The 26,291-nt window shown below is 33.7% G+C and overlaps 1 protein-coding gene across 1 annotated transcript in view; it reads left to right on the plus strand.

The window, feature by feature from the left end:
* TLL1 (tolloid like 1) overlaps positions 1-26,291 on the plus strand; it is a 214,031-nt gene that overhangs the window by 134,960 nt on the left and 52,780 nt on the right. The window contains exons 10-12 of the mRNA XM_004779539.3: positions 12,316-12,418; positions 14,550-14,666; positions 15,828-15,973. Of these exons, the coding sequence (XP_004779596.1) occupies positions 12,316-12,418; positions 14,550-14,666; positions 15,828-15,973 (366 nt within the window). The remainder of the gene's footprint in view (positions 1-12,315; positions 12,419-14,549; positions 14,667-15,827; positions 15,974-26,291) is intronic.

Consider the following 26,291-nt stretch of genomic DNA (forward strand, 5'->3'; position numbering starts at 1 on the left):
CCACTTTCTTTTTGGTGGAAATCATGGCATATTAAGGCAAGAAAATGTAATTAAACATAGTAAGGATTAAAAAAGAAGAAAATTCCCTTCAGCATATTTGGTTTCTTGGTTAAAGTGTTTATTATTAAGAAAGAAAATGAATGACTCCATTAACTTTTGAATTCTGTCTTGAACGCTAAACTTAAAAGTTTTTCCAGAACAAGATTATATTGATATTAATCTTTATTTTTACTACTTATTAAATGGTTTTTGTTCTTTGCTTACGACTTATTCATCTGGTATGATTCAATTATACTTAGAATTTTGTTGAGAATGCATTTGAAGTTAAGGAAAGTTTAATATTCCTGATAATTGAATGTTGTTAGGAGAATCATGGGTGTGGAGCTGTCCAGGGTGTTCCGATACTCAATGTGAAAGCTGAATGAAATGTTTGTGTAACATGTATAGTTTTTAAACATAAAAAGGTACAATTGACTTAGAATAATACATGAATGCATACATAATTCTTTATATAGTCATTTTTAATTTAAGAATAAAAGTTTATGTTGAAATGTAGTTATAGATGTTGATCAGTTTCTATATGAATTTTTGAACAAGCTAATGAGAATATTTTATGAAAACCATTCTTAAAAAGATACTGAAGAGATATAAAAGCTGATAAAAAACTATACATGGATTTTGAAATTAAAATTATTGAATATGAAGAGTTTTGAACAAGATTAATAAAAATTACATCCATTCATAAGACCAAGATAATACAGGAAAAAAAATGGTTCTTCCTATCCAATTGCAGTGACCAGACCATCAGTATTCAAAGTTTATTCACTTTTCTTGTATGTATGATTACCAATATAACTGTAGCTTCCAAAATGTTATAAATAGGAAGAAATCAACACATCTGTCATATTTTTAAATTATTTTTATTATTTTTATGTATGATGATGAGCAAATAAATTGAATTAAGTGGTCAGTGAACAATATCAACTAATTTTTTTCATTCTTGTGATTTTACTAGTTTCTTTTTGTTTTAAACTTGGGTTTATTCTGTTGTTCTTAGTTGGCAGTTTAACTCATTAATTCTAATACAAACCCATAAGGCTATAAATTTCCTCCTAAGAACCACTTTTATCTGAATTTAACCAGCTTGACATACAGTGTTTTTGCTATTTTTCAATTTTAATTACCTGCTTTGTCTCTTATTATTTCTTCTCAACCAACATATTTTTTAGTAATATATATTTTCTTATTTGCAAAGATACATTTTTCCCCCCAATCATCCTTTTCTTGTTAATTTCTCCTTGAGTCAGTTCTTGTGAGAGACTGTACTCTGTAAGATTTCCGTCTTTGAAATATTTTGAGGCTGGCAGTATGACCTTGGAGCTGACCAGTCTTCATAAAGAATATCATCGCTTTAAAGATGGGGCACCTGGGTGGCACAGTTAAATGTCTGACTCTTGGTTTTGGCTCACGCCATGATCTCAGAGTCTTGAGACTGAGTTCTGTGTCTTGCTCTGAGCTGGGCCTGGAACCTGCTTAGGATTCTCTCTTTTTCCTCTCCCTCTGCCCTGACTCCACTCTCTCTCTCTCTAAATAAATAAATAAAATCTTCAAAAGAAAAACGAAATGTGTTTTGTGCAGTAGCTGGGTGGTAAGTTCTCTGTGCATATGGGTGGCAGTTCTCTTTTTAATTGTGAAATGTATATATTCTCTAATTATTGTTTTTTTTACTTTATTCGATAGAAAGTTATGTTAATATTTGTCACTATTTGGTGGATTTATTCATTTACCTTTTAAAAATAAATACTTGTTAAAAACGAATTTTATATTTATTTATATTTCAATATACTTAAAATATTTTTATTCTATGTTTTATATACATACTGTGTTTAGAATATAACATCTTTCTGGTAAATAACTGTGACTATACACTGTACTTCTTTATCTCTAATCACTATTTAGGTTAGCACTCAATTTTTTTCTGATATTAACAAGGATACACATTCTTTTAATTAATATTCTAGCTTGGTTATATCTTTATCTTGCTTTAGACATTGAGTTGCTCTGTGGTCTTGTGTCTCAGGTGTGTCCCTTTTAGGTAGCAAATAGTTTGGTTTTATTTTTTATTTAATTCATGTTGGTTAGTTTGTCTTTAGTGTTTAATTGCAGTTACCTTTATTGTGATTACTGATGTATTTTTACTTCTTGTTTGCATTCTGTATGTCCCACTTTGTTTCTTTTGTCCTACTTTTTTTTTTTTTGCCTTTTTATATGTTGAATTTATGGTTTTGTTTTCCCTCATTTCATTTATTTTCTGTCTATTGGGTTGAAAGTTTTAAATGTATATTTTATTATTTGGTACCCCTGTTCTACCAGCCTTCTTAATGGGGTCATATTTAAATGGTATCCTTATCCATCGAAACCATAAAAAGATTCTAAAAAAAAAAAAGATTATAATACTCGTTATCTTCATTTTATATGGTATTGTTTAGTATTTTTCTTCAAGTTTGTTTCCTTATACAAATGAGATATTGTTGTGGTTTTTTACACTTAACATTTGTTAAGCTATATGCAAATATTTACCAAATTTTTTATTATGGTGAAAAATATGTAAGATGTACTGTCTTAACCATTTTTAAGTGTACAATTCAATAGTGTTAAGTACATTCACATTGCTGTGAAGCAGATCTCCAGAGCTTACTCAGTTTGCAAAACTGAAACTCTGTAGCCATTATGTCCATTTTCCTTACCCCTCAGACCCTGGGAACCACCTTTCTACTTTCTGTTTCTATGAATTTGATTACTTTCCATACCTCACAGAAGTGGAAGCATACAGCATTTGTTTAATTATGACTGGCTTATTTTATTTAGCATAATGGTCTCAAGGTTTAACCATGTTTTAGTATGTGACAGGATTTTCTTCCTTTTTAAGGTTGAATGCTATTCCATTGTATGTATAGACAAATTTGTTAAACCATCTACCCATTGATAGACATTTGAGTTGCTTCCATCTTTTGGCTATTGTGAATAGTGCTACTACAAACAAGAGTATGCAAATATCTCTTTAAGACAGTCCTTTCAATTCTTGTGGATCCATACCCTGAAGTAGGATTGCTGGATAATTTGGTAGTTCTGTTTTTAATTTTTTGAAGAACTTCCATATTGTTTTCCATAGTAGTTGCACCATTTTACAATCCCATCAGCAATGTAGAAGGGTTCCAAATTCTCCACATCTCCTAAAATATGTAGTATTTTGTTTTTTGATAGTTGCCATCCTAATGCGGGGAGAGAGGATATTTCATTGTGGATTTGATTTGCATTTCTCTGATAATTAGTAATGTTGTCCATCTTTTCATATGCTTCTTGGCCATTTGTTTATCATCTTTGGAGAAGTGTATCTTCAAGTGTCTTGCCCATTTTTTAGTTGGATTATTTTATTTTTTGGGGGGGAATTATAGGAGTTCTTTACATATTTTGGCTATTAACACCTTTATAAGATATATGATTTGCAAATATTTTTTTCTTTTCTATAGCTGCCTTTTTACTTAGTTCATTATATGCTTTGTAAAAGCTTTTTAGTTTGATGTAGTACCACTTAACTGTTTATGCTTTTTTTTTTTTTTTTGCCTCTGCTTTTGTGCCATATTCAAGAAATCATTGCCATTTCCAATATCATGAAGCTTTCCCTCTATGCTTTCTTCTAGTTTTATAGTTTTGGGTTTCACATTTAGGCCTTTCATTGATTGTGTAATTAATTTTTGTATATGGCTTAATATAAAGAACTGACTTCATTCTCTTCTACATGGGTCTCCATTCCCAACAGCATTTGTTTGAAGATTCATCAAATATTTTTATTCATTATTTCTTCTCACATCTCAGACTTCCATTAAGGCTCATTTTGTCTTGTCTATAGTTTATACTTTAGACTATTTTTAAAATTAGTGTATTTTGCTAGTATTTTTCTGTTTGAAAATGTGAATTTTTTTTTAACTTGGATTCATGATAATGGAATTTCACTGTATATAATTGGCTATATATTTAACTTTGCTAAAAACCAAAACGTGAAGAAATACTTCCATTTGAAATATTTTTTAATGTAGAATCCTAGAAACTGAAAATATCAAAAGTGATTTAATGACCACTAAAAATTGAATAAGTTATAACCATATAAACTAAGTTTATAGAAGTTATTATAAAATGGTGCTGCTTGCAGATAATTTCTAGAGACAGTTTTTTCAAATTCTAAAACCTCAGATTTCTCCCATATAATAAACTAGTATTTCAAGTGCACTGCATAACAATGTGTAGTCTCTTCATTTTTTTTTCTCTCTCTTCATTTATTTTGCTAAACTAGTAAAAGTCTAGTAGGTGTATCTTATACAACACATGTGAAAAAATTATCAAGTGCCTTACCTATGAATATAAACATATGATGTTATGTAGATTTAATGAAATGAAAGCAAGTTATATAATTTATAAAATTGAAACTATTTTGGTTCAGTACCATGAGGGTAGTTGAATATTACAAAATTTGTCATTTTGTCAAATAATAGTATCAAAATGGAAAAATAACTATCCAAAAATTTCATAAATGCTGGTAACACTAGAATTTAGTATGTATATTTAATGATAACCTGATGAATTAGGACTAACAGGGCTTTTTATTTTTCAATTCAATACATATAAGAAACTAATATTGAGTATTTACTATGGCAGGCATTGTGTTAAACTCTGCACATTCCATTGAGTTTGGTGTTACAATTATCTCTGTTTTATATATAAAGAAATTGAACTTAAGAAAGGATTGAGTAAACCGCCTACCACCACACAGCTTGATTTAACAGAGCTAATCATTTAATTTTTATTTAGTTATAGAGCATATGTTTTCTCTTCTGAAAAATTCAGAAGAATGAACTAAAAAATGATACTTAAGTTGATCAAATAAAAGCAACTATATAAAGATGCAATAGATTTTAGAAAGTCGTGGAACTAAAACAGAGTAGCATATCATGTAGCCGGATGTAACACATCATATGCCAGGATATATTATAAACAGTCAATTTTTTCAAAATTATTATATAGTTTAAAGTAACTCTAATAAATTTCAAAAGATTTTTGTTTTACACATAGACACAATTTTCCTGAAGTAAGTTATTTACAAGATAACAACGGTTGGAATAACCAAGACAAATTAGAAAATAACTGATGAAGTAAAGTGTATTGTACTGTAAAATAATAGGAAAACACTGAGCTGCTTCAGTAATTTGTATTCTGTGGTATGTCAAAATAGGCTTCAAAGCCAGTGGAACAAATTAAAAAGAACTTATGCCTGAGGGCTTAAAGACTTTTGTCACATATTTGTTTATAAAATTCTTTCTTTCTTTCTTTCTTTCTTTCTTTCTTTCTTTCTTTCTTTCATCTTTCTTTCTAGAGAAAGGGAGAGATGTGGGAGGGTGGTGTAGGGGAGAGAGAGAGAGAAAATTTCAAGCAGACTCCATGCTCAACACAGAACCCACTCTAGGGCTTGATCTCAGAACCCTGAGATCAAGATTTTTCAATAAATAATTAATTTTATGTATTTCTACAAAATTCAAACCTTTACTTCATATTTTTCTGAGGAAAACAAGTGATTTGGTTTTTATTTTCTGGAAAAGATATGTTGGGTACCAAAATCAAGAATAAAAAATGCAAAATAATTTATTAAAATAATTACATTAAAAATCTCTTTAACAATACAAAATCACAAATAAAAATGAAAATGATATGAGAGAACATTGGTGTTATGTCTATATAAAGGGCTATTTTAAATTAATGAGTAAAGATTAACACCACATTAGAAAATGACTAAAACAGCAGAACATTTTTGTCTCACTCTCAGTACAAATAGATAATTAATATAGAAATTATTTATTTTCACTATAATCAAAGAAGTCAAAGAATAGAATTATGATAGCGAATGATAGTAAGGGTATAGAGCTTTTGAAAATAAAATTGGAAATACCTTTTCTGAACAACCTTGTTAATCTTTTTCATATTTTGAAAAATGGGCCTGCATTTTAGCCCAGAGATTTATTCTAGGGAAATTATTTGGGTCTGTGCAGAGGCAGTTATATATAATAATGAAAAATTGGAAAGATATCAAATTTAGGAAATCAAAAATAGCATTGATTTGAGAAAATGTTTTCTGTATATTGGGAAATTCAATAAGTAGGTTAAAAATCATAGGCATGAAAAGATCTAACTTTTAAATCACATATGTTAGAGACAAAATTATGGAAGAGTATATACTAAAACAATGCTTATTTCTCCCTGATGGGTTTACAGATAGGTTTTATTTCTTTTTCTTCCTTTAATTTTCTACAGTAAGCATGTATTGTTTTATACGGGGAGAATGTTCTTTTTAAAAAATAAGTTTATTATTGTACAACACTGTAAATGTACTTACCACCATAAAACTATGTGCTTAAAAGTGATTAAAATGGTAAGTTTTATGTGTATATTTATTTCACCATGACAAAAAAGAAGTAATATTGCCATTTTACATGTAATTGGACTCCCCAAGGTAAAAACAGTGTCCTGTCCAATCTAAGACCATTCTTGATGTTGCAAGGTACCTGCTGGTAACAGTCCCAAATGTGCAACTGAGAATGTATCTCTTTGAGCTGATAGAATTATGCAATTTGATTCTTTGGTCTCATAGAATTGATTGACTTTTTTACAAGGGCAGATTGTTTTTGTCTTCAATGGAGTTAATAGTTTTTTTTTTCTTTTCCTATATAACCCAATTAAGAGCGATCATTTGACTGCTTTCATTTTGCAAAACTTTTTTTAATCATTCATCTGTGGTTTACACATATGGGGTCAATTCACAGTATAGTGTTTCTATTGCCAAAGGCACCTCTTAAATTTAGCAATTAGTATGTAGATAAATCTTTGATTCTGTTTTTAAAAGTGTATCTGGCTGGCATGTGAAAGAGATCGTTGCTATCAAGAACTTATAAACATATAGCAAGAACAAGGCCCATAATACAATAGCCAAACTCTGAAAAATCACTGAAGAAAGCAAGGTAGAATTGCTGAGATAGGAGAGCTCAGAGCTTGCTGGGAGCTCTGAGGCCCCCAGCCTTTGCTAAAGACTTTGAAAGGTGTGAAGAGGTTCCAGAAACAGGGAAGGGGCAAATGGTATCCCAGGAGGAAATACTAGGCTTTGACTAAAGGAGTGCTGGAACTGGGGGTACTTTTTCAGGCACAGCAGCAAGAAGTCAGGGACGGGTAGGGTGAAGATCTGTTGGAAGTAGTGCAATATGAGGCAGCCCAGGTGGGTTATGACCTTGGAGTCATGATGCCCAAGATTAGAAATTTATGTTGAGTTGGGTGTGAAGCCACTGTGCCCGGCTTTCATGGGATTAAAGTGGCCATACACAGGATAGGTGAATTGGAGATGAGTGAAACTGAAAACCAAAGTACAGCTTGTGAGGGATGCCTGGTGGCTCAGTTGGTTACCTTCAGCCTAGGTCATGATCCCAGGGTACTGGGGTCAAGTCCTGCATTGGGCTTCAGCAGGGAGCCTGCTTTTCCCTCTGCCTGCTGCTTCCTCTGCTTGTGTTCTCTCTCTGACAAATAAATAATAAAAATCTGAAAAAAAAATAACAAAGTACAGCTTGTGAAACTATTGCAGTTAATTCAAACAGGTACAGAGAATATGGTCAGTGAAAGCGAAAGGAGAAAATTATTAGGGGAACTGCAGAAATTGGAATTGATTAGGTATAGGGGTGGAGTGGAGATCAAGGAAAAGAAGAAGGAAAAATATTCCTGTAATTGGTGATGACCCATCAAAATTTAAAAATCCAGGTGTTGTCATATAAATTCAAGCAGAAAATTACTTTTATAGCATTATCCAACTCCTGTTTTTCACCCGTCAAATCATAAATCCCTGATGGAATTAGGGATCTATCTGAGTTGTACAACTAGTCTGGCCCCAGGTTCTCCTGTCTATTCTTTGGATTTTAAAGTAAGAATCTCTTCCTTCAACGTGTTGATTTTCCTGTGAAATCTTAAAGTTAGGCTGATGTTTTTATGTTCCTAGCATAGTTGGATTAAGTAAATTGAGTTAATACTTTTAATTCTTTCTTAACTGTCCTCAAGATTTATATTGTGAGAGATGCTTGAATATATACCATGAAAATAGTACTACATGAGAATCTTAACAATGCTTTCAGATTACCTTAGTGGTTTTCTAATATTATCCAATTAAATCCTTCTGCTTTAACTCTGCTTAGATCAGCTTGATATTATGGCCTCCAGGGATTTAGCAGTAAAGAAATACATTCCAACTAAGAAAGTTTAAGTAAACTAGCAAACTGAGACGCTAGAGCTTAAACCCAGGCTTTCTCACTCCCAATCATAAATAGCTTGAGTTGCAGGACAAGATGTAAATTTTTCCCTTTAGCAGGATACAATTCAGAGCTGAACAAGAGCTTAATGGTCAATTATCCCATGAATTGGCAATGTTTTCTGGAAAGGATATACAGTAAATACTTTAGGCTTTGCAGGTGATAATAGTTTGTATCAAATATTCAATTCTATTGTATTGCAAAAGTAATAATAGACAATATGTAAAGGAATGGGTCCAAGAAGCCTTTTTTTACAAGAACTAGCTGAAGGCTGGATTTGACCCATAGATTATAGTTTACTGATCTTCTCACCTCTAGTCTTATTCCTGAGAAGAAAACTGTAGTTTCCCTAGATTATTAGGTTTGTCCAAGCTTCTTTTGGGTGGAACCCAGAAATCTATTTTATTTTACTGCTTTTGATTCTAATATCTCTTTTTAAAGAGTCATTTAATAATATCAGTCTAATTGAGGATTTGTGTCTTCCCCATCCTCGGCACTGTAAGACCAATTCTAATTGGTCTTTCTGTGGTGCTCATGGAATTAGTTTAGGTAGTAATGTCTTAATTGTGCTGCCAATAGTTTTTTGATTATATTTTCAATGGAAATTTGCAGGCATCCAGTCCCTTGACTGTTGGTCTGCCTTTCTTCCAGATTCTGCACTCTGTGGTACTCTGCAGTACTGTGTAACGAAGTTTTAATAAGCATACTTCACAGCAATTGTATCAATTTAACTTTGCAGAATAGCAACTAAGACTCATAACCGATCAAGGAAATCCTAGAATTGTTCCTTGTATCTCTTCAATCTCATGTTCCAATGGAGCCATGATTAATTTTACATTGATAATGGTAAATTGATACCTACCATAAGAAATAAACATTTCTATAACTGTGCTACTTAGCTTTTATTTCACCTATCTTTAAAAAAAAGATGCAACATATTTACACAAAATAGCATAATTTAAGACAACCAAATATTTTCCAAGTGCTTTTGATTTGTAACTCAAGTTGATTCTGCTAGCAACCTTAGTAAAAGGCCAGCATTTTACTTCTGTGTCAGAGCCCTAAGATTTGATTTTAGAAAACCTATCTTTATTACATTTTCTGCTTCTAAAGGACTCTGTGTTTTATATTAAAGTAGGCTAGTTTTGTTCCTCCACGGTGCCTGGCGTTTAAAATAGAAGATTAAAAACAAGATAGGAAACTTTTCTGTTTAGAGTTATCCCCCTTACAACTCTGTGTGTGTGTGTGTGTGTGTGTGTGTGTGTGTGTTCCAAACTTCAAATATTAACCACTTGTTAGGAATCCAACCACACTGTTTTAATTTTAAATACAATTTGATGATATACATACTTCTAATTTAGCTGATTTCTTTCCCTCATAAAAGAGGAAGTGAAACTATTTGCACATGACCATAAAACTCACCTTTAAATCTGAGAGGGAAGCCACAAAATGAGACTTAGGGTCTACCGTTTGTGTCTAAATTCTAGTTTTGCCATCTCTGTTATAACTGAGTTCTTGTATGATTATACAGATTCAAATCCCTGGTGGTTGCTAAAAGAGAATACAAATGCAGAATGAAACCTAGGATCAGGCAGTGGTGGTCTTCCTCATTTAAACAGGCTTAAAGTTAATACAAAGCTAAAGAGGAAAACCAGAAATTATTTTCCAATGATGTTGTAAGAACAACCCAATATTGCATTGGTATTCAGAGATGGAGGAGAAAACACATTGGGAACTTCAGAAAAATTGTTTAGAATCTATACATTTTAAAAATCAAGTGTTGAGGATTACTGCAAACAGAAGGGGAAAAAATGAGGTATTGTGGAAATTTTTGTAAACATTTTTGAGAGTATCTGGAATGATAAAATTATGTGAAGGAAAAGAAAACACAAAGGAAAAAGAAACTATAAATAAGATAGAAATAGATGAACAATTTAATTTTTTTTTATGATTTATTTATTTATTTGAGAAAGAGAGGAAGAGAGAGAAGGAGCAGGAGTGGGAGCTGCAAAGGGAGAGGAAGAGAGATCTCTAGCAAGAACACCCAGTTGGGAGCCTGATGCAGGGCTCAATCTCAAGAACCTGAGATCACGACCCGAGTCAAAACCAACTGACAACCCCACCCAGGTGCCCCAACAATTTTATGAAACAAAACCAAGTTATGCTACACAGATTGTATTACATTAAAAAGCAAAACAAAACAGTGTGCCTCTATTTATTTTAACACCCTTGGTAGATTTCATCTCTTTGGAATCAAGAAAGTACATGTTTAAAGAGACTGAAAAAGGTTGATTTTAATGGCGAAATGTTAATGCCATTATAAGGCATAGTTGACTATCATTATAGTTTGATAAAGTCTTAGTTTAAATCTCTATAAAATAATTATTTTTAAAAATATTTTACTTATTTATTTGACAGAGAGAGACACAGCGAGAGAGGAAACACAAGTGGGGGAGTGGGAGAGGGAGAAGCAAGCTCCCTGTTTAGCAGGGAGCCCGACGTGAGGCTTGATCTCAGGACCTTGGAACTGAGCCACCAAAATGCCCCTAAAGTAATTATTTACATGGGCAGTTATAACCAGTTTCGGTGTACAGTTCCATCGATGACTATTGTTGCTTCTGAGATGCAAGACACCAGAAGGAATATTTATTGTTATGCTATATCTTCATTCTCATAAAAAGTAAACTAGTTAAGGATCGAGTTGCCCTAATTAGGACTTAAAAGTATTGTGTTAAAGAAAAAGGAGAAGTGTATGTTGTTTAACACAAAAATGGTAGCACTTTTCTGGAATATGGATTCAACATTGATTGATTACATATGTATTTTATTTAGTTCTAGAGCTTGAGAGTTCTCTTAAATATAAATTCAGATTTTAATTGTTACCAAAGGATTATTTAAAAATTGTTACAACCTATGGATTTATATTAGAAGCATTTATTTAAATACTCATAATTGGTTGCTTTGGGCCAAAGTCCATTGCAGCTTCCAGAATTAAAAAATAGGTTCACCTCACACCTTAGGCATCTTAGATATTTTAAGCAGAAGAGAGTTAGAATGAATTTTGGAATATCAAAAAAATTATCTTCCAAATGAATTTCACTTCAGATAGGTATATTTCTCATGCTAGTTTTGCTCTACATTTGGTGTAATCAAGTGGAAAAAGAGTTATTTAAAAAATAAAGGGTTTTTATAAAGCAGTAAGAAAATTGACTTTCCTAAAGTTGTTCTTGAATTATCTGAATTATCTTAACAAAAAACAGTATCATTTCAAAACAAAGTATGGAATAAGGGGTCATGTGCAAGATCTTATAACTTGAGAGATTCTTGAGTATATATTCTTGGATCTAGAGAAGCATAGTGACATCTGCCTTTGATTATAGTTACATGGATAAATTCAAACTTAAGAGCTGTATTTAAAACATTTCAACATACACAATGATATTATGTTCTTGGAATATGGCACATGGTGGTAATTTTTAATATAATTATACATGTCTGACTGGTTGTCTTTGAAATAAATTATTAAAAAGAAGACATTCATGGCAAAATCAGAATTTCTCATGGTTTAAGTCCTGTTTATCTTAAAAAACTCAAAATAAACTCTTTGAATAAAAATTTCTGTTGGCTTCACCACTGTTAAAATACCTTTATAGGAACTTTGGTTTAATTGATAAAATGTTTAACTGCTGACATTGTGCTCCTATGTTGTCAAACATTAATGAGAACAAGAAAATATTCTTTTTTTTTTTGAGATGTTTGTTAAGAAAAAAAATATTAAGGGAATACTAACATAAAAAAAAAAAAAGAAAAAATTAGCTATGAATCTGTTCTCACAGTAATCCTGGGTTCCTCATCTCCAGGAAACAAATAACCGTGTGCAGTCACAATCATTTTACTCTTTGTGTCATTTTGCTCCAATTCACAGATTGTTTTAAATTTTACCACAATGGACCTATACAAAAGCAGTTTGTGCTGGTATGACTACATTGAAGTGAGAGATGGGTACTGGAGGAAATCACCTCTCCTTGGTAAGACTCTTTACCTCCTGTGTGGGCATTATCTAGTCTGTCCTTTCAAGTAGATTCTTTCAAGAGTCATCTTAGACTTAGAAGCGTATGTGGCCCACATTTTAATTTTTATTATACTCTTTTCAACCACAGCAAAATACAGACAGATCAATAGAGAGATTGATTTTAAACTAGCTTAAGTTATGAGGAAATATTTGGATCTGAATGTAATGGCTGAGAATAGCCTCCACATGTATTTTTAATTCGATAATCACCACTTTAATGAGAAACCCAGATAAATGATGCGGGAGCACATGTATGTGTTTTGTTTTGTTGGCTAAGGCAGTGGAATATGAGCCCCTAGGTCTGTGTTTTGTAGCTGGTCTCTTCTGCCACCCATGTTAGCTCTCACTGTGGACGTCATGGTTGTGCTTCTCAGAGAGTTTTTGAGGCTGAGGAGAGGCATTTGTACTTTGTGTCATAAAGTGACCACAGACCACACCATTAACTTGCATGAGGCACTTTACTGTTGCTCTCTATTTTATTTAAAGGTGAGAGCTGTTGTGAGCATGTAAGCAACTACACTAATACTGATTTTTCTTTGAAATGGCAACTTTTCCTTGATTTTTAGAGGTAGCTTTGCTCAGTTGCATTTATATGCCATACAGATCTTTTTTTCCTTAATATCCACTGATATTAAGTGGAAATAATAACATAATAACCCGCTGAGTGGACACTGTTGTATTAAAAGTGTATTAAAAGTCTTAGGAAGTCCAAGACATCTAGAAATGTTTAAACATAAGAAAAAGAGTTGAAGGTAAGTCAGGTTGAGGAAAACATTGTCTTGAGCATTGCGTTTCTTAGCCTAGGTGAAGCAATCTGTACTATAGGTACATGTGATCCAAAGAAAACATTTCATTAAATTCATATTGAAGAGCCAAACCTAAAGCGAAATAGTGGAGCATACCTCTTTTTAGAACACCGGCAGCATTACATGCTTCGGCATATAGTAGGTCAATGGACTGGTTCGGTCTGGTCATCATTTTCATGTGGAAAATTTTCCCCATGATTTCCCCTGAGACCTCTGCCTTGAAGTGTACCTGTCAGACAGGCAGCATCAGGATCCTTGTTAGAGGGATAGAAATTCAGGCACCCTTCCACACTTTCTGAATTAGAGATTGTATTTTAACAGACTCCCTGGCATTTTATAGGCACATTACGGTTTAAGAAACATTGCTGTCTTTTACATGCTCTTAATTTACTTTGCCATTTGGAAGACACTTCTTCACCTGTTGACCATTAGTATGAATTTGTTTTAAGTTGACTACCGTTTTTCATATACTGAAACTACATATCACATCACTTCCGGGGGAAATGGTTGGCAATGTATTAGTGTTGATAAAATTATTTCATGTGGATTGCCAGATTTAACCATTTTGTCATCCTATGGAAATTTAAAGCACAGTGGCAGACACACAGTTAGCCAACACATATTTATGGGAGGTTGAGGGAAGACAGAAGGAATGACAGGTAGTTATATTCATTTGGTATTTTACTTGCCTGTGGATACATAATTAGAGAACAGTGAGAACTCCTGTGCAAGTCTTCAGGTCCTGTTTGTCATCCTGCCGACTGCACGACGGATTATGACTTTGTACATGAGATGGAATGTGGACCTTGGAGCAGCATGTGGGTCTCCCTGATGGGTCGTCATTGAGCCCCAAAGGACAAAGAACCCTGCTTTGGGCTGAGACACATCCCTAACCAAGTTTCCTCTGCAAGGACTGGTCTGACAATTGGAGCCAGTTTCTCAGGACCACCTGTACTTTTTTACCTTGATGTATCATGTGACCTTTTACAAATATGTCCTTAGCACTAACTGCTTCTTAATTCTGTAGACAGTAAGACTAATGTCAGTCCATTAATCAGGGAATAGTATGTTCCAGTAATTTATAAATAGATATGAAGAGATTCTTTTATTCATCTACTTTTGTTAAGTAAATACTAAGCATACTTATAGCTCTAATTACTCTGGATGGAGTATAGGAACCAAATTGGGTTTTATATATATATGATGTGTAGCTAGTGTGGAAAGCAATTAGAATATAGAGTCATATTTAGGAGTCTCTCTTTATTCTTTTATTTCTTTTAGGTAGATTCTGTGGGGACAAGTTTCCTGAAGTTCTTACCTCTACAGACAGCAGAATGTGGATTGAGTTTCGTAGCAGCAGTAACTGGGTGGGAAAAGGCTTTGCAGCGGTATATGAAGGCAAGTCCCATTAAGTTTTAGAGATGACTTCCCCTTACATCTCTTAGCAAAATTTCCTTTCTCTCCATATCACTATAATGATACTGTAACCACATTTTAATTATGAAGTTTTCTAAATCTGTGTTATAATATTTACAAGACTGATTTTACGAAAAACACTCGGGAAAATTAAATTGCAAGAACCTCTTTCTTGGTACCAGTGACAGAGTAACATATAAATGTATGCAGGGATATGTGTGTGGGAGGGAATGACCCAAATTTCCATTGTTTCCATGATAGTATTAAAATGTCATGAAGAAATTATGGTTTTTCCTTTGAATTAAATTTGTGTTTATTTAGTGCCTATGCTGCTGAAATTCTCTGTTACAGGAAACTGCACAGAAAGTAATTGTGCACATTTCTGGGGCATGCTTTGTCTAAGTGAGAGAGTCAGCATTCAAGGGAGAATTTACCAACTGCTTTGTTCTGTACTTCTCTGAAACAACAAACCAGCATTGTGTGTCCTGGCTTTAAAAAATAGCCTGTTTTGTTTTGTTTTGCCAGGTTGTGGGCAGAAGAGATCTGTCTTGCGCCTGCTTCTGCTAGCACAGGGTTTAGGTAATTTAGAAGACAGGACATTTCTGCTTCCCTTATAATTTAAGTAAACGGAAGCATTTTGCTGTAGAGATTAACTGGATGGCAGTGAAGGGGATTGTTTGGATGGAGCCACAGATGTTGAGCACATGATGCTAGCTCGCTGCTAGAGGCCCAGAGAATCCTGTGGAGCGTCTCTCTTGATCAGCTGTTTTAACTAAGCCTCAAAGACTGTAAGAACCAGTTCAGGGAAATCATACAGAATATGCTAGAATATTCTACCACATAGAACACATTTACAAAATCTCGAACAGTTTTTAAAAGTTAAATACTGTTTTTGGTAAAGATGTAAAGAAACCGTGATAAAAAAATCATATATTCCAGTGCCATTATCTAATATTTATAGTTAGCTGACTAGGTTTTTACCATCTAAATATTTACAATAGTAAGAACCAGCCAACTTTGATTTTTTTATAGTCCGGTCTTTATGCACTCAGCTACAGGCACTGAGCAAAAATGTTATCTCAGAATAAAATGAAAATGAAATGTCAGGTCTAGGTTTATTTGTTTGCTTATTTTCACCCTCAGCGATCTGTGGAGGTGAGATACGTAAAAATGAAGGGCAGATTCAGTCTCCTAATTATCCTGATGACTACAGACCGATGAAGGAATGTGTGTGGAAAATAACAGTGTCAGAAGACTACTATGTTGGATTGACCTTTCAGGCCTTTGAGGTAAAGTGTTTCAGGCACCCTTCACGGAACATACCCTCCATAAATGACAGTGCCATTTAAGGGCATCCTCATTAAATAAGCAAAGAACCAGAGAATCAGCTTTTTAATCAGCTTTTTAATCAGCGAAGAAGCAAAGGAATGCCTATAAAATGTAACATCAAGAGTGAAAGAGGTTTTTTTTTTCTTCTCCCTTCCTCTTGTCGTAGACATTTTCAAGAAGATTAAAGTGAGTTTACATTATCTGTGCTATTTGAATTAGAATGTTTGAAGTACTGACAATAGCTTCCTTTGACAAATGCACAGGCTTGTTTACACAAGACTGCTTGAAGAGTCCATTAAATAATAGAACTTTTATTTCTCTTCTAAACTAAGAGGTTAAAAGGTAGACTATCATTTTTGGTGGTGGTGGTTGTTGTTATGGAGAAAATCCATTTTTCACCTTTTCATCATTACGGGTAAAACTGTTTATATCAGAAATGGAGATTCAAATGTTTTTAGCTTTTGATTTCATCAAAAATATATATCAGGGAGGAGATCAGCACCTATGTTACATTATTCGATGAAGGCACAATAAACCAAAGGTTAGGCAGAATTCTGGAACAAATTCTGGGTCGTAAACTACCAAGCTGGCTAATGAGTCATTTTACTGGGACTTAGGGATTAGAAGCCAAAAGATGAAGGACTTTATGGTGAACTCCATAGTATGTTTAAATCAAAGAATCAGTCTAGAAATTGAGAGCCCACCAGTGAAATGAGAAGGAATGACGAAATGAGGGTGGTAGGTCCAGACAGGGTTAAGATCCAGATGCCATAACTGGAGATGATTTCTTCTCTGGTTCGAAGGCTGATTCTCTGTCCCAGCAATGGAAAGGCAGTAGAGAACCCTCCAGTGCCAGGGTATGCTTGCCTGTGAGAGCAGTGAGTGTGCAGTTGTCTCTGTCTCTACAGCAGAAACATCAGCAGAGCCCAGGCATTACCCAGAAGCCCAGAGACTCTCACCTGCACATGCGAGCTGTGTAATGTATTTCTTTGGTACTTATCTTCACCCTTTTGCATGTGCCCTTTATTTTCCCAGACATATGGCCTTTTATTGTCTTCTCTTATATGGTCATGATGTTGTATTATATGCTCCCGATCATTTTGCAATTCAAACCTTGGTTCGTTCTTGAGATTATTTGATTCATATTTGGATTTTGTTATTTTAACGGATCAATAATATTGCAAACGTTATTCAAATAGACCACCTTATTGTTACCAGTGAACTAAAACAGGATAGGATTCATTTGTTATTTAGACCAAAATAACAGGTTCAGTAAAAAGTGATCTATCTAATGAGATCATTACTTGTATTTTTTTGATGTTGTCCAGATGATTAAGAGATAAACTTTGAATATATAATTCAAAGTTTTATGGAATTCTCCTATTGCAGAAGTGATGTCAATGAATGCATCTAAAATGGAATTCCATGCATTTAAAAATTGAGATACAATTTCTGAGATGCAGAAGGCTTAGTTGGTTGGCCATTTTTTCTTTAATGCCAATATAGTTACAGTGGTATTCCTCAAAAATAGGATAGTGAAAGGACATGTAGGAAAGATTTACATCTCAGGCGCTTAGAACCATGCCTTTGTCGATTGAGTGAATGAATAAATTATTACCAAGATTTGGGATTGGGGAAAAGTCATGTCATGTTTGGAATTGACATTACTTTTTATCTGTTATTTCTAGGTTCCTGTCCTTTTTTCATCTTGCTATATTTCCTGATGTTTTGTCTTGCTTTGTTTATACACTGGACATATTCAAATATCTGATAGGCCTCTTATCTTCAGATGACCAGACCAAATCTTTGATTGTCATGTCCTACTCACTAACTCAGTCTTCCCGATTTTAGTATTTACTATTTTTGTATGTTACTATTCACTTAAGAACTAGCCCCGATTCCACTTTTTCTCTTAAACTCTGAGGCTGATCAGTTAACATATTTCATTTGCTTTGTCTTCAACAGTGCTCCAAACATGACCACTTGATCCCAGCTTTCTGGCCACTACTATGTTCCCACTGCTGCCCCTTCTCTTGCCCTTTATTTTCCCAGACATATGGCCTTTTATTGTCTTCTCTTATATGGTCATGATGTTGTATTATATGCTCCCGATCATTTTGCAATTCAAACCTTGGTTCGTTCTTGAGATTATTTGATTCATATTTGAATGAAAATGTCACCTTCTTCTCTTCCCCTCCATGTCCTGATCCACAGTAGCCAGAGTGACACTTTTACAATGTAAGTTAGATCATAACACGATGCTTAAATTCTTTTGGGGCCACAGGATCACCTGTGTGGCTTAGTCAGTTAAGTGGCCAACTCTTGATTTTGGCTCAGGTCATGATCTCAGAGTTGTGAGATCGAGCCCCACATCAGGCTCTATGCTCAACAGGGAGTCTGCTTGAGATTCTCTCTATCCCTATTTGCCTCCCTTTGCCCCTCCCCCTACTTATGTGCTCTTTCTCTCTAAAACAAATAAATAAATCTTTAAAAAAATTCTTTCAGGGGTTTTCAATCACACCTAAAATAAAACCCAGACTTAGTGATCCCAGACCAAGACAACCCACAATGGGTCCCAAGCTGCCTCACACTCCCTCTGAGTCGATCTCTTTGGTCTTCTTTCTCTTCCGTGGAAATACCAAGTTTACTCAATCTTATAGCATTTGTCATTGACGCTCTTCTACTTCTAAATCTATGCTTTTATTCCTCTCATTTCATTTGGATCTCTTACTCATTGCCTCTTCAGAAAGTCCTGCGTGGTAACTCTATTTAAAATATATTCTGACCTATAATTGTCTGTCTACATACCATTATTCTGTTTCATTTTAATTTCTTGCGCTTACTACTATTGGGATTTAGGTTATGGATCTGTTCATTTACATGGTTACTGTCTCTCTCACTAAAATATGATCACCAAAGGGTAAGGATCTTAACCTATCTTGTTGATCACCATATTTCCAACACCACTAGATGTGGGATTCATACATGATAATGGGGGGATGAAAGAATGGATGGATTATAGGTAAAGGAGTGTGAGCGTGCATGATGATTGGTGGGTAGAAAGCAATATATCCTTCTTTTATCAAATATACATATAAATTTCTGTGTAGAAGGAGGCAACCCTAGACAGCTAAGAAGAGTTTAGTTTATGCAGGAGCTGATATGTCATATGGCTCAATTTGGATAGATCCTCAGTTCTAAGAAATTCAGAAGTGACAAGGAATTTAGAGATGCTCTAATATATCATTTAAATCTTCTAGATAAGGGAAATGAACTTATGTCATTAACCTAGTATCATTTGAGCAAGTACTAAACCAGCATCAAAATCCAGGTATAATCAATATTCATTATTCACAGATTACTGTATCTGCAAACTGCATACTAACTAAAATATATTTGTAACCCCCAAATCAATACTCATGATGTTTTCTGGGTCATTCATGGACATATACAGAGCTGCATAATATTTGAGTCATCTGACATGCTCATCCCCAGCTATGATGTGTTTTATGGAGAAAATGTATGGGTTAGATAAACATTATTCAGGCATGCATTATAATGCAGTTAGCTGTGAATTGTATTAATGAATTGGCAACATATATTAAGGTGTCTTTAAAGAGAAACACACATGAAACCAGGTTATGAATGATTGGTTGACAAAAGATTTGTCAAAAGCTCACCAGAACCCAATTCTGTATTCTGTATTTTCTCAGAAGGAATGAATCAGTATTTACTAATTCAGTGTTTTCAGCAACTTTATAGAACTTAACTACCATGAATACTGAGAATCAATCATGTATATATTTTTAATTTGTTCTGGTGGTCATTAGGTGATTTGTTTCACCTAGTTGATTTGTATCTGTTTATATCAATTTATTTTTATTTACATAATGTATTTTCAGTCTTTGGCTTTACATTTTATTTTGAAGATGTGTAAGTATAAAAGTTCTCACATCTTCTTAGTGTTTTGTGGTTTTGTCTGATCAAACAGTTTTATTCATTGATATCAGTCTTTGCCTTTATTTAAAAACTCTTATTTTGGGAGCACCTGGGTGGCTCAGTGGGTTAAAGCCTCTGCCTTCGGCTCAGGTCATGATCTCAGGGTCCTGGGATCGAGCCCCGCTTTAGGCTCTCTGTTCAGGAGTGAGCCTGCTTCCTCCTCTCTCTCTCTCTTCCTGCCTCTCTGCCTACTTGTGATCTCTGTCTGTCAAATAAATAAATATATCTATCTAAAAACAAAACAAAACAAACTCTTATTTTTGTAACTTTTTATTTTTGTTGTATTCTCTATGTTATACTTTCCCCTTAGGTAAAAGGGGCCTAAATATAAATATGTCCATCATTTTGTTGAAATCCACCATGAAGAACTTAATAGTTATCCTTTATCTATACCTTTCTGTGAATTTATGTTGTGACTTTAGGTCTTCAATGCTTAGATTTTAATGGGAGTACAGAAAGAAAATCCGAACAAGGGTCTTTGCTAATGAATTTCAGGTATCTTTGAGTAGGAAAGGATACTGTTTGGTGGTCAATAGACTTCTGATACATCTGTAATTTTACCATTTGGGAACCTTGTTCTTCTCTAGTAGTTATGACACATTTCTTCTTAAGACCAATACTGCAGTAGGTCTGAATGAGGATGTAGATCATTTCAGAAATAATTTTGGAGTTGTTTGTAAAGAAACCTCTATATTACTGCTTTGTGCAAGCACTTTCAGTGTGCAGAAATACAGAAGAGTAAAAGTTTGGGAGATTGGAAATGTTTATAGTAACAACTTCAAAGAAATGTCCACAAAGCGGAAAAGAAGTAAAATAAATCTGGAGCTTACTTATGTTTACACTGAAATCCCCACATACATTAATTTAAGTGGGATTAAGTTTGAGGTACTTGTCAGCCTTTCTATACACTCTGATTTGGTTGTACTTCCCTTAGAAAAATCACAAATGTTTAATAGTCTTACCCATTATTACTGCAAGCTGCACAATTGTAAACTATGTTCAAAAGTTCTTATCTTGATACTTTGAGGATTGCCTGACTACAAGTAATCCTTTAATTCCTTTAAATATTTTATATTGTTTAAGTTAAGTAGTCTTTTAAATGACCTAGGAAGCCAAGACAAAGAGATCTTAATTAGTTAACATTTTTCTGTTTGCCATTTACTGTTTTTGGATGTTTGGCTAAGAATACATATTGGTTGATGATTTAAAAGATAATTAAGTAGCTCTTCAGATTTATGGTTTAGGCTGTATTTCTACTCTGAAAGATTAGCATGTGTTCATTTAAATAAACTTGCCCAAGGTCACATAGTTCATAATTAGTAGCATTGTGACTGAAATCCATTCCATGGACGTACGCTATTAAACCCAGATCCTGGTAGCAGAGAGAGGTGTCTATATGCCCTCATATTATTAAATCTTTTCCTTTATAGCTGTCTTCATTTGTGTATTTGTGGTGTTTAATCAGCATATGTTTGTCAGTCAGGGACATGTCTATTTTATTCACCACCGTTTATACATTTTCAAATGTATATTTTCTGTCAATAGTAAGTTTTCAGTGAATATTTCTTTTAGATTTTATTTATTTTTATTTGAGCAAGAGAGTGAGAGAGAGCATGAGAGGGGAGAAAGTCAGAGGGAGAAGCAGGCTCCTTGTGGAGGTGGGAGCCTGATGCGGGACTTGATCTCGGGACTCTGGGATCATGACCTGAGCCGAAGACTGCCGCTTAACCAACTGAGCCACCCAGGCACCCTTCAGTGAATATTTATTAAATTTAAGAATGACTTAGAAGTAACTGTCATGAAAGAAAAAGCTAGAATGGCAGCATTAAAAAATCCAAATCACATGGAAGTAGACCTAACCCAGACTCATGATTTTCATTATCACATGGTTGGATGTATATATTTTTTCTCTGTTTTTGAGCTGTAATGATCTGTGTGTTAATATTAATTAATACTAAATAATAATAATAAAATAATTATTAAATAATGAAATACTAAGTCTGATAGTAACAAATTTTAAAATAATGATCTTTATTAAGCTTTTCTTCTTTTTTATAAAATTCCTTTTGTTGATAGCATTATGTCTTAGACTCTACTGCAATATTCCCATTATTAAAATTAATTTATTTTTATCATTTTAACAAGAGTGTATGTAGTAGTATACATATGGGAAATCTACACAGATATGGAAATTCCCCAAATTAATTTTTAATGATGAATGCTAATCTACATTGTTTTTTAGTCACACTTTCATTGAACATTTTTTCCTCCAAAGCAAAAAATAATGAGTTTAGCATTGTTCCCTGGGTATACGATTTTAAATTATATTATTGGTAGAAGTTGAATCATTTGTGTAGTGGATTATATTAATTATATTTTAAAACTACATTGTTAACAGTCATAGGAGAGGGTTGTTTTCATTATTATAGTAAAAAAAAAAATACAAAATTTACTATCTTAAATGTACTATCTTGTACATTTTTAAAGTATACAGTTCAGTAGTGTTAGGTTCATACACATTGTGCAACCAGTCCCCAAAACTCTTTTCATCTTGCAAAACTGAAACTTTATACCCCCAAACAACTCCTCTTTCTCCCCTGCCTCCAAGTGCTGGCAAGCACATTTCTACTTTCTGTCACTATGAATTTGACTACTCTAGGTACCTCATGTAAGTGGAATCATCTGGTTCTTGCCTTTTTCTGACTCTACTTCACTCAGTGTAACATCTGCAAGGTTCATCCATGTTGTAGCACATGAAAGGATTTCCTTTCTTTTTAAAGCTGAAGAACATTCCATGCATATATATTTGGCATTTTGTTGATTTATTCATCCATTGATGGACATTTGGATTGCTTCCACCTTTGGTTAGTGTGAATGATGCTGGTATAAACATGAAAGTACAAATATCTCTTTCAGACCTGCTTTCAATTTTTTTTTTAAAGATCTTATTTATTTATTTGACAGAGAGAGAGGGATCACAAGTAGGCGCAGCAGAGAGCCCAACATGGGGCTTGATCCCAGGACCCTGAGAACATGACCTGAGTGGAAGGCAGAAGCTTTACCCACTGAGCCACCCAGGAGCCCCCTTGCTTTCAATTTTTTAGATATATACCCTGAAGTGGGATTATTGAATCAAGTGGAGAACTTCTCAATCTAATTTTAGTTTTTCATGGAATATCGAGGAGCTTTTATTGAAATCATTATCTAGAAGTTTTGGAGTTTTGGGAGCTTTTTACAAATAATGAGGTAGATTTTTTTGTAATATTTATTTGGAAATTCGATTATAAAATGAAGACCAAGTGTATGAATGGATCCTAAGTCTGGGCCTGGTCCTTTCTTTTGACCACAAAACTCAGCACTGGTTTGCAGTTTTAGAATGAGCGGCTAACAACTTTAGGTTGCATTTAATTGATTTTAGTTCTTGCTAAATAAACATCACTCAGCTTTTCCATGCTTCTTTTCTAACCTGCCAGTAAAGGCATGAGCTCTACACAGTAATGAAATATAATATTAATCCCTTCTGGCTAACCTTTGTACTCATTCTTTCTTTTCTGTGTGTTTCAATCTCCTTCTAGTATCTTTTAAATTTCAGTTTCCTAAAAACTGTTCAGTGCTAACTGTCACTTTTGTTGTGTTCTGTATGTACATATTAGGTCTGTTTACATTACGATAAACTTGTCACATTTGTATATGGTTTGTGCTCTGATTATCTTGAAGTCTGTAATAAATCAGCATCATCATTATCAAAACATATTTATTAGATGTGTAATTGTGCACGACATTGCATTCAGGTTTTAGATAGGAACTGGGTCCATGCTGTAACTCCAAAAGAAACTGCTTTTTCTTTTTTGTTTTTATAAATCATTGACTTTGTTGTTCTTCCTTCTCATGGAGCTTACTGGCAAAATACCAATGGACTTATCCACTTTTTAGCCTCAACCATATTTATTTCTATCCATTCTGTATATTAATTTATAAAGTAATTGATATAGCTGAAGAAAATGTTACATAAATGACATAACTAAAACAACTCAAACTTTCATTTGTGCTCACCATCATTACTCTTGTATAGATGTAGTTGAAGAGCTATAATCATAATTAACACCAATAGGGCAGATTCATTGTGCACACATTACAATTGAATTAATAGAGTTATACTGAAAAATAAGTAAAGATCGTTGAGGTCATTGATAAGATATCTAGGAGTGTTGTAAAGGGATAATGCATTTCTAAATATCATAAATTCATATATATGAGGTACATTTTACATTCTAGGCAGGAACAACTGCATTTGCTTTGTGAAAATACAATATAAGTTTCTGTTGAGTTACCCCTTACACAAAGTGCATAATATTTAATATGTATGAAATACATAATTCATAAATAGGTAACAGTAGAATTAATCCTGAAATTGACCATTTTCATGCCTTTTATCCATGAAATATTTATACTTTATCATATAAAATATTTAAACCTCTAATTTTTTGCTAAGTAAAGAGTAAATATACAGATAATTTAAGTTGAAATTTAAAAAGAGATCCATTATGTGTCTATTAGAAGAACAAAGTACAGGTTTTTTTGGTTTCTTTTTTGGTAGTGTCTATCTTGGTTTCTTCCTTGTTAACATAGTAATTTTTGAAAGCCATTGTTTCCTCAAAACAGTAATTAATAACACTTTCTAATTAGGCTTCTTGTTTTTTTAGTATGGCTTATAATATCAACCAATTTTATTTTTCTTAGTTGACCTATGAAAAGCAGCCCCTTTATTGTATATTCTCACTTCCTTTCTTCTTCTAATTTATTCTTTCCCTTTTCTTCCAAAATGATTCCTGTCTCAGGAGCAATCTGTTCTGTGCCTCTCACCCAGGCAGGTGAGGGGAGCTTGCTGAGACCTCTCTTATTTTCTACAGTTTGTCACCAGTTCAGTGTTGCTCATTCTTTTATCAAGCCTATACCTGGAGAGTTTAGGATGAAAATGTGTCCCCCTGACCGAAGAAAGCCCTTTGGCCATCTGGAAATGTTTTCATATTTATAGAGAACGGTGATTTTGGAAGGAGTATATTAAAGACTGAGAAAAGACAACATAAAATATACCTGGTCAGATTGGCCTTGTCATCCCTGGTGACTAATTAAGTTACCAGTATCACTGTTAGCTCTCCCAGGCCATCTCTCCATTTAAACAGCTGTAGTCTTAAAAATATGCTTTAAAAAGTGAGATACTTTTTTTTAAAATTTATTTGACAGAGAGAGATCACAAGTAGGCAGAGAGGCAAGCAGAGAGAGAGAGAGAGAGGAGGAAGCAGGCTCCCTGCTGAGCAGAGAGCCTGATACGGAACTCCATTCCAGGACCCTGAGATCATGACCCAAGCTGAAAGCAGAGGCTTAACCCACTAAGCCACCCAGCTGCCCAAAAGTGAGATACTTTTTATAGTGAACATTTTCCCATTCTTTCCCTTAATTCCACATGCAGAGAAAACACATTTTTAGGAAAAAAACATGATTTGTAAATCAAACCCAAAGTGTACCTACTGATGGTATAATTTAAGATTATAAACTTTGCTTCCTCACTTTTCATACCTTTCATCTTGTTTCACTTCATATTTCTCCATAGAATTTATTGGTTGCAAATATTTTATGATTTCACTGTTTATCTTGTTTGTTATCTCTTTGCTCTCTACCCAACAGTAGCATGTAAGGTCCAAGAGGGTGAGGCTCTTTGTTATTTTGCTAAAGGATGCACACCAAGCAGTGAGAAGAACGCCTAGTATTGAGCAGACACTGAATATTCATTGAAGGAGTGAATGCATCCTGATTTGTGGTTGGGAAAAGATGAGCAGCAAATGTAATAATTAGTTCTGATCTAATCTGTCCTTCAGAATCTGTTTTCTATTTGTCCGCATGGTATCTCATTTGAAGGTTATCATTCTTAATGTATTGACAAAATTATGAAATAGATTCTTCAACCAGCTATACCAGCAGTTGTCAATTCAGACCATGGCTCCATGGAATGAATGTATTCTCTGACATTCGTTTTTTGTTAATAGAAGAATTCCATAAATTAGTGAATTGTATGTTGAATGTGAGTTGACAGGATGTGATACTTTGCACGGCTTATTGATTTTAGGTGTTTGTATTTTCTAGATTTAAATATCTAATAAGTATTTAATTTATTAAGAGTTTGGGGCTAATACCCATTTTATGTAGGAAAAAAGGTAAGAACTTTATTTAGAAATTGTTTTATAGTTTGAAAAACAATTTGTAAATTTTGGTTTGTTGTTT

This window comes from Mustela putorius, unplaced genomic scaffold (genome assembly GCF_011764305.1).
Source record: "Mustela putorius furo isolate JIRA1106 unplaced genomic scaffold, ASM1176430v1.1 tig00000242_pilon_pilon_pilon, whole genome shotgun sequence".
NCBI classification, from domain to species: domain Eukaryota; kingdom Metazoa; phylum Chordata; class Mammalia; order Carnivora; family Mustelidae; genus Mustela; species Mustela putorius.